Below are 15305 nucleotides of genomic sequence, written 5' to 3' on the forward strand. Positions count from 1 at the left end.
TCCATAATTTCTATAGTGTAGATCCATAATTTCAATATTGTATATCCATAATTTCAATATTGTATATCAATAATTTCTATATTGTAGATTAATAATTTCTATACTGTATATTCATAATTTTGAGACTCTCGGTGAACTAAAATTTATACTTTAAATTCATAATTTTAGCTCACCGAGAGTCTATAAATTTATAGATCTACAATATAGAAATTATGAATATATAGTATAGAAATTATAGATATAAATTGTGTGCACCATGTGCATATTGAGCACGTACTCACAGCATAATTTGCTTAATTATAATGTTAAACTAGTACCTACATATATTGGTATATATACACAAATAATATATGTACTACACACCTAATTTACTACTCATAGAAATTTAATTAAAATATTATCTACAATTAAATTAATAGTTATGAAATGATTACACACAAATAATAGTTATATCATCTATAATAATATATGTACAACCCAAGGGCCAAGAATTGCTAGATTAATTAAATCATGAGTTGTCCAAGAAACCACTCAATTAGTCAATGTCATCATTAACTCTACTCAAGGGATCTATTTTCACACTTCCGCCTACTTAAGGAGTCCAATCTCCAGTCTATGACAAATTATTGTGTGAACGATAACAAAAAGTACATTTTTAATATACAAAATGTATATTATTTATGTAATGAATGTACATTATACAAAATAATATACTTTCAGTACTCAAATAATGCACATTTTCTAAATACAATGTACATTATTTTACAATATAAAAAATATGATCCACACAATAATGATTGTCAATCTATGGAGTCCAAAGACCCAAACTCTAGTATGTGAAGTCCCTATATGTTGTTGGTGATTAATATCCCTATCAACTAGTATGTGCACCGAAGTTTGGCATAACTTAGCCTTGCTATTGTTGGTGATTAATATCCCTATCAACTAGTATGTGCACCGAAGTTTGGCATAACTTAGCCCGCAAGGCCAGCCAATTTTCAAACTCTAGTATGTGAAGTCCCTATATATTGTTGGTGATTAGTATCCCTATCAACTAGTATGTGCACCGAAAACTCTAGTATGTGAAGTCCCTATATATTGTTGGTGATTAGTATCCCTATCAACTAGTATGTGCACCGAAGTTTGGCATAACTTAGCTCGCAAGGCCAGCCAGCCAATTCCCTATATATTGTTGGTGATTAGTATCTAGTATGTGCACCGAAGTTTGGCATAACTTAGCTCGCAAGGACAGCCAGCCAATTTTCGGACGACTTTCGAGCACCCAGGTGCCGGCGCACACGGGCTTGATTAGTTTGGCATAACTTAGCCCGCAAGGCGGGCCAGCCAATTTCCGGACGATTCGGGCACCCAGGTGCCGGCGCACACGAGCTTGAATCAAGCCTTTTTCAATCTCGTCTACGTGTGGTATTACTCATATACATATTCTTATGGCTCCACTTTTGATTCAATCTGGACTGTTGAATAGCATCTCTCCGGATAGTGTCACTCAACGCTCCTATATATAGAGGATAGTTCGTCGTCACTACTCACTACCATTTCTTACTTGTATATGCTAATTAAGCTACCTTTGTTAGTCAATCCTTTGTTTTCCCATTTTCCCATCACAACCATCCATCTTTCTCCCTCTAGCTCTTCCATGGACAGCGGCGATGGTGGTGGTGGTTACCGGCCGTTTTCCGTCAACTTCCAAAATCCATCCTCCCACATTTCCCACCGGTGATTGTTCACCAAAGAAAATTTGACAGAACTAATTGGGATAATAATATTGGACCACATTTTAATTGAGTTATTTGAGCTTGTACTCAATTAATTTAGGATATGCATGATATTTGTCTAATCAATTTAATTACTTGATAAAGATTTTGTCAAATTATATGTTTTAATTTTAAATAAGATAAATTACCACAATCATCTCTCTACTATGCCATAATTCACAAATTAATCATCAATTAATAATTTTATCAAATTAAATCCTCAAGTATTCATTGTTTACTCATTTGGGTCATCAAATTCAACTTGCGAAAGACTAATTTGTGAATTATGACATAGTCAAGAGACGATTTTGACAATTTTTTTTAAAATATTATAATTATGATAAGATCATCATAGACATAATAATGACATAGTTCATTTTTTATAATTCTTAGTATTATCTCATTACCACTATACATAGAGGCTTCATATCATATCATAAATCACACATTGAAGATTAGACTTTCTACTGGAAATTAAACCATTTGAATTCAAAGACCCGATGAGTAGACACTTGTTGAGAATCAAACCATTTTTAACGATATTCATTGTAACCCAATTTTTTGATTTTTTTTTGTTATATATATACAAATTCCAAATTCCGTGTTTACACCTGTAATTAATTAGTTGACGAGTATGTCTATTCCCTTAGCTTAGCTGTTAAAAACTTGTAGTACTCTAGTAATTTGTTAACCCAAGTATTGCTTTAACTGGCTAGGTTTGATAAAATAATTAGCTTATAGATTAATTTTGACTTATTTGACCACTATTCATTTTTTGATTTGGTTAAAAAGTCAATATAAATGTTTGGTTAATTAGCTTTTTGTAACTCCAAAATATTAAAATTTAAAAATCTACTCAAATCAACTTTTTCAATTAGTTTTTTTAGAAAGAAAATTATACCAAACAGTTATTAACAGTTAATTTACCAAACATTTTTCTACAATAATATTATCAACTAGTTATACCCTCTAATTAACCCAATCAACTATCAACTATCAGCTAATATTCATTTACTAAATAAGGCCTAATCTTTTAATAACTAATGTACTTTCCGATCTAAGATGAAGCTGTATATATATGTATTCCACAATTATTTACATATGCATAAGTAAAACTTTCATGTTATTGGGATTGAAGAAAGAAAAGAAAATGAATGAAAACTGTATCCTTTATAAATTAGTCAGGACATGTCAAAGATTAGTACGAGCAAAGATGAGACTACGTGTGGTCTTATTCATATACATATTCTTATGTCCCCACTTTTGATTCAATCTGGACCGTTGGATAGCATCTCTCCGGACAGTGTCACTCACCACTCCTATATATAGAGGATAGTTCGTCGTCCCTACTCACTATCAATTTCTACTTGTATACGCTAATTAAGCTACCTTTGTTAGTCAATCCTTTGTTTTACCCTTTTTCCCATCAAAACCATCCATCTTTCTCCCTCTAGCTCTTCCATGGATGGCGACAGTGGTGGTGGTGGTTACTGACCATTTTCCGTCAACTTATTTTACAATATACAAAATATGATTCACACAACTTGTGTGGACCATCGTCCACACAATAATGATTGCCAATCTATGGAGTCCAAAGGCCCAAACTCTATACTAGTATGTAAAGTCCCTATATATTGTTGGTGATCAATATCCCTATCAACTATCCATTGACACAATTCACAATTACCATGGACCAAGGTTCACACATCACTATAGAGTCTGGTTCATGTGTATGTGTTTTGTGTTGTAACTTTTTGTGTCTTGAGTTATGAAATTTTGTATCTTAAATGTATGAATTCTGTACCAATAACAAATTAGCAATTGTGTCTTATGTTATGAATTTTAGTGTCTTGTGTTGTAAATTTTGTGCCTATGAACACAAATTATGTGCATAAATCAAATTTGAAAAATAAATAAATATAACATGTGTATGTGTCTTGAACTATGATTTGACATTGAAAATTTGATAGAACTAATTGGGCTAATAGTATAGGACCACATTTAAATTGAATTATTTGAGCGTATACATCAATTAATTTAGGATATGCATGCTATTTGTCTAATTAATTTAATTATTTGATAAAGATTTAGTCAAATTATATGTTTTAATTTTAAATAGAATAAATTACGAAAATTGTTTTTCGACTATGTCATAATTCAGAAATTAGTCATCAACTAATAATTTTATCAAATTAAATCCTCAAGTATTCAATGTTTACTCATTTGGATCATCTAATTCAACTTGCGGAAGACTAATTTGTGAATTATGACATAGTCAAGAGACGATTTTAGCAAAAAAAAAAAAAAATTAAATATTATAGTTGTGATAAGATCATCATAGACATAATAATGACATAGTTCATTTTTTATAATATTTAGTATTGTCTCATTACCACTATACATAGAGGCTTCATTTTATATCATAAATCACACATTGAAGATTAGACTTTCTACTGAATATCAAACCATTTGAGTTCAGAAATCCTTCAACAAATAGTAGACACTTCTTTGAGAACCAAACCATTTTTAACGATACTCATTATTACCCAAGTTTTCGAATTTTTGTGTTATATATAAACAAATTCCAAATTTCGTGTTTACACCTGTAATTAATTAGTTGACAAGTATATCTATTCCCTTAGCTTATCTGTTAAAAACTTGTACTACTCTAGTAATTTGTTAACCAGCTCATGCCTTATTTGGCCCTGTTTGGTAAAATAATAACTTATATATAGATCAATTTTGACTTATTTAATCATTTTTTTTTTTTCGAATGCTACTGACTCTATTAGATTATAGTAACAAAAAGTCACTATTACATGACTCCCACATAGGAGAAGTCATTACATGCCATCTTATTTGGTTAAAAAATCAATATAAGTGTTTGGTTAATTAGCTTTTTGTAATTACTCCAAAATGGTAAAATTCAAAAAGCTGTTCAAATCAACTTTTTAAATTAGTTTTTTGAGAAAGGAAATTATATCAAACAACTATCAGCTAACAACTAATTTACCAAACACCTTTCTACAATCAACTAATGTTCTCAACTAGTTATAAGCTCTAGTTAATTCAATCAGCTATTAGCTAACAACCATTTACGAAATAGAGCCTAATCTTCTAATAACTAATGTAGTTACCGACTTAAGATGAAGCTGTATATATATGTATTCCACAACTATTTACATATATGTAAGTAAAACTTTCTTGGTATTGGGATTGGAGAAATAAAAGAAAATGAATGAAAACTGTATCCTTTATAAATCAGTCAGGACATGTCAAAGATTAGTACCAAGAAAGATGAGAATACGTGTGGTATTACTCATATACATATTCTTATAGTCCCACTTTTGATTAAATCTGAACCGTTGGATAGCATCTTCAGTCTCACTCACAGCTCCTATATATAGATGATAATTCGACGTTCGCTACTCACTACCAATTCCTACTTGTATACGCTAATTAAGTTACCTTTGTTAGTCAATCTTTTGTTTTTCCCTTTTTCCCATCAAAACCATCCATCTTTCTCCCTCTAGCTCTTCCATGGACGGCAGTGGTGGTGGTGGTGGTTACCGGTCGTTTTCCGTCAACTTCCCGAACCCCATCCTCCCACCTTTCCCACCGGTGATTGTTCACCGAAGATACAATCATCAAGAGATTCTTCCCTTCCCTGAGAGATTTGGTTCTTCTTCGTTCCATGGCAGCGCAAGCAGTACTAACAGCCTGCTGCCGGCGGCCGATGCCGCGACAGCGTCTTGGCTGAGTCATCTCCAGAACGTGAACTTTGGGGGGAGCCGTGGCAGCTTTCCCCACGGACTGGTGGCGCCGCCGCCGGCGAGCTGGGGTAACCAGAACCCGGAGATGATGAGCGCCGCTGGCAGTCCTGAAGAAACAAGGAGAGAGAAAGGACATGATGAGCGCCGCTCCTCTAATGGCGTCGCCTTCATCAAGGGCCAGTGGACTGAAGAAGAAGATAGGTAAGTGATAAACAACTGATCACGTCATCAGTCAATAATTTTTGTTTTGTTTTATTTTATTTTTTTTACGATGATCGAGGTTTCACTCAACCATTCGACATGTGTGAAGGCTTCTGATTAGGTTGGTGAACGAGCACGGAGATAGGCGATGGAGTGTGATCGCCACCAAGATTGTCGGCCGTGCCGGAAAACAGTGCAGAGAGAGGTGGCATAACCACCTTCGTCCTGATATTAAGGTTTTGTCTGAAACCTAGTTTTTTGTCCTTTAATTTCGATAATTTATGCTTTATTTATCCAAAACACAAGCCTTAATCTGATGAATTTCATATAGATTTCATCAATCACTCCTAAGAATGGAGATTTCAGAAATCCATTCATTAAATTTTTTTTTTCATTAATTACTCTAAATTTCTTCACCATTCAATGTATTTTTTTCCTTAAATAAAAATTATTTCTTTTTTTAGTGTTTAATTAAAGATATCTGCTTTTCGCCTGATTTTGATCGTCTTTTTGCAGAAGGAATCGTGGAGTGAGAGAGACGAGAGGCTGTTGGTGCAAGTGCATGAGCAGCTGGGAAACCGGTGGTCGGAGATCGCGAAGCGGATTCCCGGCCGGTCGGAGAACTCGATCAAGAACCACTGGAACGCCACCAAGAGACGGCAGTTCTCCAAGAGGAGAATGAGGTCGTCGTCGTTGCAGGACGCCGGGAGCAGCCGCGCCGGCGGGAGGAGGAGATCGGTGGTTCTTGAGAACTATATAAAGTTTAAGTACTTCAGTGGCCTCAGCCTCGGCCAGCCCGGAAGTTCGCTCGTTCCAGAGCAACCTTCAATCCAACAACAGGTTAACGTCGACATTCCGCCGCCGCAGCCGCTGCCGCCGGCAGCGGCAGCAGCGGCAGCTGCGGCGGGCGATGAGCAAGACAGCCGCGATTCTCCGTCGATCTTGACGGAGACGTACGACGATGAGGTGAACTTCATGCAGAAACTGTTCGGTAACTCGTCGTCATCCTCGACGTCGCCGACGGCGGCTAACAATGGCTCCCGGAGCAATAACACCGCCGAATTCGCCGCGTTTGGGTGGAGGACTAATGAAGTAGACAGCGTGCCGGAGGAGGACAGCTGGAGCACCTATCTGGCGTCCGATCCAAACTTATACGAAATGGGCGGTGCTGATCAAATCAACTCCTCAACTCCACAAGCTCCCGCCGCTAACAACACAAACTCCGGCGCCGGGTATGGCAGCGCCGCCGCTTCTCACTGTGGAGCCCCACCCTTGAACCGCTGGTCTTCCTCCGCCACCGCCGCCGCAATGGATATGGATTTGATGGACTTGGTGTCTGCAGCTTCTTCTTCTCGCTGCCCCCATGGCTATGGAAGCTGCTGCACCAAAACCCCGCGCCAAATGTTCTAATTACTATCTTAATTACTAATTAATGGTGTTTTATGTTGCAATTAGCAGACTTGTAAGCTATATTTAATTTGCTTAATGTGTGTGTATGTATAATATAATTATATGTGTGGATGTTATCTTAATTACCCATATGATCATCTATGACCATCTATCAATGTAATATAATATATATCAATATATGTAATGAAACTAGCTTCTTATTATATAATAATTATGTTTGTATACCCAGTTATCTCCGCCGAAAATCGATCAGACTTGAATCTTAATCAATTGTTTTAAAAAATAAAATTTATAATCACATACACATCAAGTCTCTCGGCTACAATTTGCCAAATACTTAAGACATTTGTTTTAGTGACATGATGTCTCATTTTTTCTTTATCAAAACTACTATATGTACTCTCATTCTCTATTTCTAATTTTTACTCACATTTTTAAAATTTTTTTATGTAGACACATTAACAGAGGTCCACATGAAAAAAATAACATATCAGTGCCTACTACATCAAAGAATAAATTTGAGTGATCCAATAAAGTTTGAGATTATATGTATTACTAACCACAATTTTTCCACTTAGAATCCTATTCAGACGATGCTGTGGAAATTAAATTTAATCGCAAATTTCAATGCTAATGACATCATTATAGTCATCCATTTTGCAGTTGGTAGCAAAAATGATTATTATGACGGTGAATGTATTGCCGGCCAGATGCCTAATCTATATAATATGTATATATTTATGATAACTAGCTAGCCACCAACGGTTTGTGGTTGAGTGTGTTGTTATTCAAAATCAACCAAGATATAGTATTTGCTAGATGATTGCACTCAATTAATCCCAAACATTAGATAAATTGTTAGATGTGTTTCAATAGATAATTACGTTTATAATTTGCTTTTTTTTTTTTTTTTTTTTTTTTTGGTGTAGTTCAATGTTTTCATAGTTGGACACAGTGACTTATTCCTTGCTGGATTGTAGGCACTTCTATTGAGTGGACAACTAGCCTGGAGATTTAAGGTTGCTCTATACCCAATGTCAAGAATCGAACCCTTGACAACTTTGGTTAAGGATAAATGAGTCCATTCTACTCAACCATACTCGGCCCCTAGGTTACATATTCTCTTCTTGGTAGGAATCGAATCCTATACCATGCCTGACGAGGACATATTCTCGTTTTAGTAGGAATCGAACCATGCACTATACTTGCACCCTGAAGTTGCCCGTAAAACAAAACTATTAATTTTTTTGGGTTAGTCGACCAATTTAGCTGTCTTAGTACCCATATAGAGTATTTGTTAATTAGTTCATGATAGAGGAAAACACTATATTCTCATGTATGTGCCCAATCGATTTATATGATAGGAAATATCGTGTTCTCACGTGCCAAACCGTTTTATGTAATAAAATATCACGTTCTCATATGTCAAAATTTTAATCATAACTCGATAAAGTCATCGCGTTTCAATTCAAAAAAATAAATACCACGTTAACATATATATGCCAAACCGCTTAACGGTAAGAGAAAACTATGTTCTCGTCGTCAAAACTTTTATTATCAACCCAATAAAGTTTTTCTCAATGGAATAACATGGTTAAATTCGATGAAGCACATAAATGAAGGAGTGAAAAGTTTGTAAAGAATCAAATGTGGGAAGCCATTTGGAGTGTGAAACATAGACAAGTGTTGTTGCCACTCCAACAAATTAAATTAAAATTAAATTAGTTGTGGTGAAAATTAAAGGAGGGAGGGATTAAGAGAACATAATAAGGAAATGAAAACAGATGGCCTTCGATCCATACGATGTGGGGGAAGATTTTTTGCGAGCTTTCTGTTAGTCCATCGTCAATTGCATCCTTTTCTTCTCTTTTCCACTGTCTTTATGCTATTTACTTCCAGCCTTTAATTCCCGGATTTCCGCTGTTTTCAAATGACAAAGAGACAACCTTTTACGCTATTTTATTATTATTATCTTTTTTTTTTCATTTGTATTCATTAATCATTCTATGTGCCTCAATGTAAACTTATCTTTATATAATGTAGTAGTATAAAATTACTATATTTTTTGATATGCATGAAAGTCTGCCACCTATCCAAATGTGCATTGCTCATAGCTGATTGGTTCAAACTGAGAAGGTCAATAAACAGTTCATAGAGAGTGGAACTTAGAACGTGCATTGTTATTATTGAGTTAACTGTAAGTATGGCTAACTAAGCTATAATTATTCCAAAATTACTATATTCTCCACCCATTGAGTTATAGATAACCAATTAATTTAAAAGGTTTAAGTAATTTGTCGACTTAAAACATTTTCTTTTAAAGAATGAATCTTTCTTTTAAAGAATGAAGTTTAATTAAAGAGTTGAATTTAAATAAGCGTTAATTGAAGTTCAATAAAGAATTTTTGTTTTTCCGATTCCCTTTCCGTTTGGATTTTAGCAATAAAGAAATTAAAGTAGGAAAAGGATTTCTCTCCAATCATTCTCCCTTTTCACATACACCATTTTATCATTTTATGTGCTCTACCACTCCACATCATTTATTACTTTATTCCCTTTTCTATAATTATAATTTTAAATTTAATTTTAAATCCAAATAAGTTTTTTTTTTAAAAAAAAAATACATACATAATTTTCAAATTAAAATTTTATGAATTATTTAATTGAAACAAATAAAATCACATTCAATTAAAAGACGAAAACATAAATAAAAATGAAAAATACATAAAATTGATTGTGAAATTAAAATATCGATCTTCTTCATGATATAGTCACAAACCTTTATGTGGTCTTCTTCCTTTATTTGTGAAGTATCTTTATACAATAATTATATTGAAGACATATTGAGTGTGTTTGGTTCATGAGTTTAGCTATTAGGAATGAGAATAAAAATCATTGTTATTGTTTGGTTGACAGGTTTCTAGAACACTACTATGAGATTTGATTACCCCCTTAATTACAAAACTCACTCCTAATAAAATAAGGGTTCCAATCCATTATTCCCCCTCCTAATTGGTAATTTGATTTTTAATTAGTTTGGATTAATGCTTTTATATTTTTATTTTTATTTTTTATTTTTGTTCATATTGGTGCTTTATATGTCTTTATATTATAATAAATTGTCTTGATTTTTCGTTATTGTATTTTTAAAACCTTTATCCCCATTATAGAGTCATACATAACCAAACAGCAATATTGGTAATCATTAAAATCCCACCATAGTACCAAACATGCAAAATGCTTTCACCAAAACCCATTACCATTACCAAGTATTTGATTCCCATTCCGATTTTGATTCCATGTGCAAACCAACACTCCCATTGAAAGGAAATAGAAATGTAGAGAAATTTTGAGGGAAAATAAAAGTGTATAGAAATTTTGAGAGTTAAGTAAATAGGGAGATAGAAATTTAATTTAATTTTTTGGGGTAAGAAATTTAATTTAATTTTTTTAAAAAAAGGAATCTTAAACGGCCAATTGACCGTTGAACTCCTCCTCAACGGGGTCAATACGACCGTTGCTTACTGATCATTCTCAACGATCAATATGACGTTGCTCAATGTCATATTGACCGTTGAGAATAAGTTTTTTTTTTTTTTTTAAAAAAACGCTAACAGTTCATCAAAGTGGCATGTGCAAGAACCCATTGTGCGTGCCTACAGATGCCACTCGCCTAGGAGATTTAATCTCCCTCCCCCAATCCTTCTGATCTCCACTCTTTTTTTCCCACATTGGATCAGAAATGCCACAAGCCAATTTCAAGAACACATGTTTAATAAATTTAAGAAAAGAAAATGATATTTTGACCCTTGAATTATAGTGATATAATCTTTGTTGCTCCTTTCAATTGTAGACTTAATTTTTTTTTCCTCAACAGTGTGTATAACCATTCTCAACGATCAATATGGTGTTGCTCAACAGTCATATTGATCGTTGAGGATAAATAATATATATACTTTAAAAAAGAACTGATGGTTCATCAAAGAGGCATGTGCAGGAGCCCATTGGTGTGTGCCTGCACACGCCACTCGCTCAGGGTCATACATAACCAAATAACAATATTGGTAATCATTCTAATTCCACCCTAGTAACAAACATGCAAAATGCTTTCACCAAAACACATTACCATTACCAAGTATTTGATTCCCATTCTGATTATGATTCACATGTGCGAACCAAACACACCCATTGAAATGAAATAGAAATGTAGAGAAATTTTGAGGGAAAATAAAAGTGTAGAGAAATTTTGAGAGTTAAGTAAATAGGGAGATAGATTTTTTTTTTTTTTTAAAGGAATCTTAAACGGTCAATCCCGTTGAACTCCTCCTCAATGGTCAGTATGACCGTTGATTACTGATCGTTCTCAACGATCAATATGACGTTGCTCAACGTCATATTGACCGTTGAGAATAAGTTAACAAAAATGATGACGGTTCGTCAAACTGGCATGTGCAAAACCAATTGGTGCGTGCCTGCACATGCCACTCGCCTAGGAGATTTAATCTCCCTCCCCCAATCATTCTGATCTCCACAATTTTTTCCCATATTGGATTGGAAATGCCACAAGACAATTTCGAGAACACATGTTTAATAAATTTAAGAAAAGAAAATGATATTTTGACCCTGGAATTATAGTGATATAATCTTTGTTGCTCCTTTCAATTGTAGACTTAATTTTTTTTTTCTCCTCAACAGTGTGTATGACCATTCTCAACGATCAATATGGTGTTGCTCAACAGTCATATTGACCGTTAAGGATAAATAATATATATACTTTAGAAAAGAACGGATGGTTCATCAAAGTGGCACGTGCAGGAGCCCATTGGTGTGTGCCTGCACACGCCACTCGCCAGGTTCATACATAACTAAACAGGAATATTGGTAATCATTCCAATTCCACCCTAGTAACAAACATGCAAAATGCTTTCACCAAAACACATTACCATTACCAAGTATTTGATTCCCATTCTGAATATGATTCCCATGTGCGAACCAAACACACCCATTGAAAGGAAATAGAAATGTAGAGAAATTTTGAGGGACAATAAAAGTGTAGAGAAATTTTGATAGTTAAGTAAATAGGGAGATAGAAAATTAATTTTTTTTTTTTTTTAAAAGAGGGAATCTTAAACAGTCAATTGACCGTTGAACTCCTCATCAACGGTCAGTACGACCGTTGATTACTGATCGTTCTCAACAATCAATATGACGTTGCTCAACGTCATATTGACCGTTGAGAATAAGTTTAATAAAAATGTTGACGGTTCAGCAAACTGGCATGTGCAAGAACCCATTGGTGCGTGCCTGCTCATGCCACTCGCCTAGGAGATTTAATCTCCCTCCCCCAATCCTTCTGATCTCTACTCTTTTTTCCCATATTGGATCAGAAATGCCACAAGACAATTTCGAGAACACATGTTTAATAAATTTAAGAAAAGAAAATAATATTTTGACCATCGAATTATAGTGATATAATCTTTGTTGCTCCTTTCAATTGTAGACTTAATATTTTTTCCTCCTCAACAGTGTGTATGACCATTCTCAATGATCAATATGGTGTTGCTCAACAGTCATATTGACCGGTGAGGATAAATAATATATATACTTTAGAAAAGAACTGATGGTTCATCAAAGTGGCACGTGCAGGAGTCCATTGGTGTGTACCTGCACACGTCACTCGCCAGGGTCATACATAACTAAACAAAAATATTGGTAATCATTCCAATTCCACTCTAGTACCAAACATGCAAAATGCTTTAACCAAAACCCATTACCATTACCAAGTATTTGATTCCCATTCTGATTCTGATTCCCATGTGCGAACCAAACACACCCATGGAATGGAAATAGAAATGTAGAGAAATTTTGAGGGAAAATAATAGTGTCGACAAATTTTGAGAGTTAAGTAAATAGGGAAATAGAAATTTAATTTTCTTTTTAAAGGAATCTTAAACGGTCAATTGACCGTTGAACTCCTGCTCAACGGTCAATACGACCGTTGCTTACTGATCATTCTCAACGATCAATATGACGTTGCTCAACGTCATATTGACCGTTGAGAATAAGTTAACAAAAATGCTGACGGTTCATCAAACTGGCATGTGTAAGAACCCATTGGTGCGTGCCTGCACATGCCACTCGCCTAGGACATTTAATCTCCCTCCCCCAATCCTTTTGATCTCCACTCTTTTTTCCCACATTGGATCAGAAATGCCACAAGACAATATTGAGAACACATGTTTAATAAATTTAAGAAAAGAAAATGTTATTTTGACCCTTGAATTATAGTGATATAATCTTTGTTGCTCCTTTCAATTGTAGGCTTAATTTTTTTCTTCCTCAACAGTGTGTGTGACCATTTTCAACGATCAATATGGTGTTGCTTGATAGGCATATTTTACACTCATATTTTATGTACGTCTTTATAATATTTTTGCATTAATTAAGTACTATTATATAATAATTATTTCTTTTTAGAGTTTAATAATTAATTAGTTAAATAAGTGGTTTATAATAATATTTAGTTAATAATATGTTTTAGCCCAACAAGTCATTAGCAAATTAAATTCTTTACATTTAATAATTTAATATAACGTTAAAGCTTAAGTGTTAGTGTTTGTGTTGTGGCCCACTTCTAAGCATAAGGATTAAAGACAAAGCAAATATAAGATTATAATCATGTCTTTGGGAGTCCTATGTACAGGTGCAGCAAGTGGGAGAAGAATTCAATTCGTCAAATTGCATGAATCACACTCGGGCAACTTCGCACGAAATCGGCGGTTTCGGATCTTCATTGCCATTAGTGTCACCATCCTCTTACACGTGCATGCTGGTGGAGCATTTAGCTCCTTTTCTTCATGTATAAATAGAGTAGTATGTTACCTTGTAAGGGAATCCCATTCTACGTTCATTCTTCCCCTCTCGATTATTCTGTAAAGTTATTATCAATGTCCATTCGTTGCTAATTTCTTTAGCTTGGTTTAGTGAATTGAAGCCCCGGAATTAATTATGCTGTAAGATTATTTATTTATTTTTATTGTATAATTTTTATGCATTTGGGTATTAAATATTCTTCTAAGTTATTTGAATAGTTGTATCATTTAATTGCTAGGGAGGCCTACTAGTTATTTACTTGATATAATTATTTGCTATATTAGATAATGTTGTGCTACAAATTATTCTAATATTCAGTAGCAACTGGGTTAATTATTGACGGCTTAGTGATAATTGGACTCGGGTAGAATATTTTCCTAAATTAAATGCAAACGCTTGTGCTTGTGTTATTTAGTTTGTCGGTTTTCCTAGTTCCTATTGCTGCTATTAAATTAAATCTATAGCGCTTGTCTTAGGTTATTTAGTAGTTAGGGGTAATTAAACCGCGTGTGCTTTAGTTACCTATAACTAAGGGAAAACGGAAATGAAATAATTTCACGACAAATATTCAATTGCATATTAATTACTTTATAAATCAATGACCAGTGTTAAATTCCGGTGGTGGATCTTTACTAACCAAGGTTTTCTATTTATAAGTGTTTCCGATATATAATTGCTTTATTCGTTCATTTGAATTTCTTGTCTATTTAAATTCTCTTTATTTAATCTTTATTCTCATCACATTCCAAACCCCCCTACCTTTAATTTGAGCACAAAAGTTAAACTAGTTACTCCTCGTGGGATCGATCCTTACTCCCGCTACTACGTTTGTAAGGTTTTAATTTGGGAGCCTACGACAGCTCGCCAAATTTTGTGGTAATTGAGAAGATATGCAAGCCTGTGGTAGAGCAATTTTATAGGAATAAACTTGAGTGAAATTTATACCCATCAAACACTTGAGTGATGAGTAATATTCCTGTGAGGGCTTATTTAGTATTTAGCTCTATCAATTTTCAAATATGGTGTTGCTCAACAGTCATATTGACCGTTGAGGATAAATAATATATATACTTTAAAAAAGAACTGATGATTCATCAAAGTGGCACGTGCAGGAGCCCATTGGTGTGTGCCTGTACACGCCACTCGTCCAGGAGATTTAATCTCCGCCCCTAACCCTTCTCCACTTGTTTTTTTTTTTCCACATTGGATTGAAGATTTCATAAGGCAATTTCGAAAACACATGTTTAATAAATTTACGAAAAAAGAAAAAGAT

General features: G+C 34.2%; 2 protein-coding genes across 2 annotated transcripts in view; both read left to right on the plus strand.

The window, feature by feature from the left end:
* Nucleotides 1–5315: 5315 nt before the first annotated feature.
* Nucleotides 5316–7293, plus strand: LOC109173548 (myb-like protein Q). Its single transcript, XM_019322786.1, has 3 exons — nt 5316–5749; nt 5859–5985; nt 6266–7293. Exons 1-3 carry the CDS (start codon nt 5316–5318, stop codon nt 7157–7159), a joined length of 1455 nt encoding a protein of 484 aa, XP_019178331.1. The 3' UTR covers nt 7160–7293.
* The window catches only part of LOC109173549 (probable acetyltransferase NATA1-like), a 21651-nt gene continuing 13527 nt past the window's right edge, over nt 7182–15305 (plus strand). Inside the window, exon 1 of the mRNA XM_019322788.1 lies at nt 7182–7211. Within this exon, the coding sequence (XP_019178333.1) occupies nt 7182–7211 (30 nt within the window). The remainder of the gene's footprint in view (nt 7212–15305) is intronic.

This window comes from Ipomoea nil, unplaced genomic scaffold (genome assembly GCF_001879475.1).
Source record: "Ipomoea nil cultivar Tokyo-kokei standard unplaced genomic scaffold, Asagao_1.1 scaffold0482, whole genome shotgun sequence".
In the NCBI taxonomy this organism is placed as follows: domain Eukaryota; kingdom Viridiplantae; phylum Streptophyta; class Magnoliopsida; order Solanales; family Convolvulaceae; genus Ipomoea; species Ipomoea nil.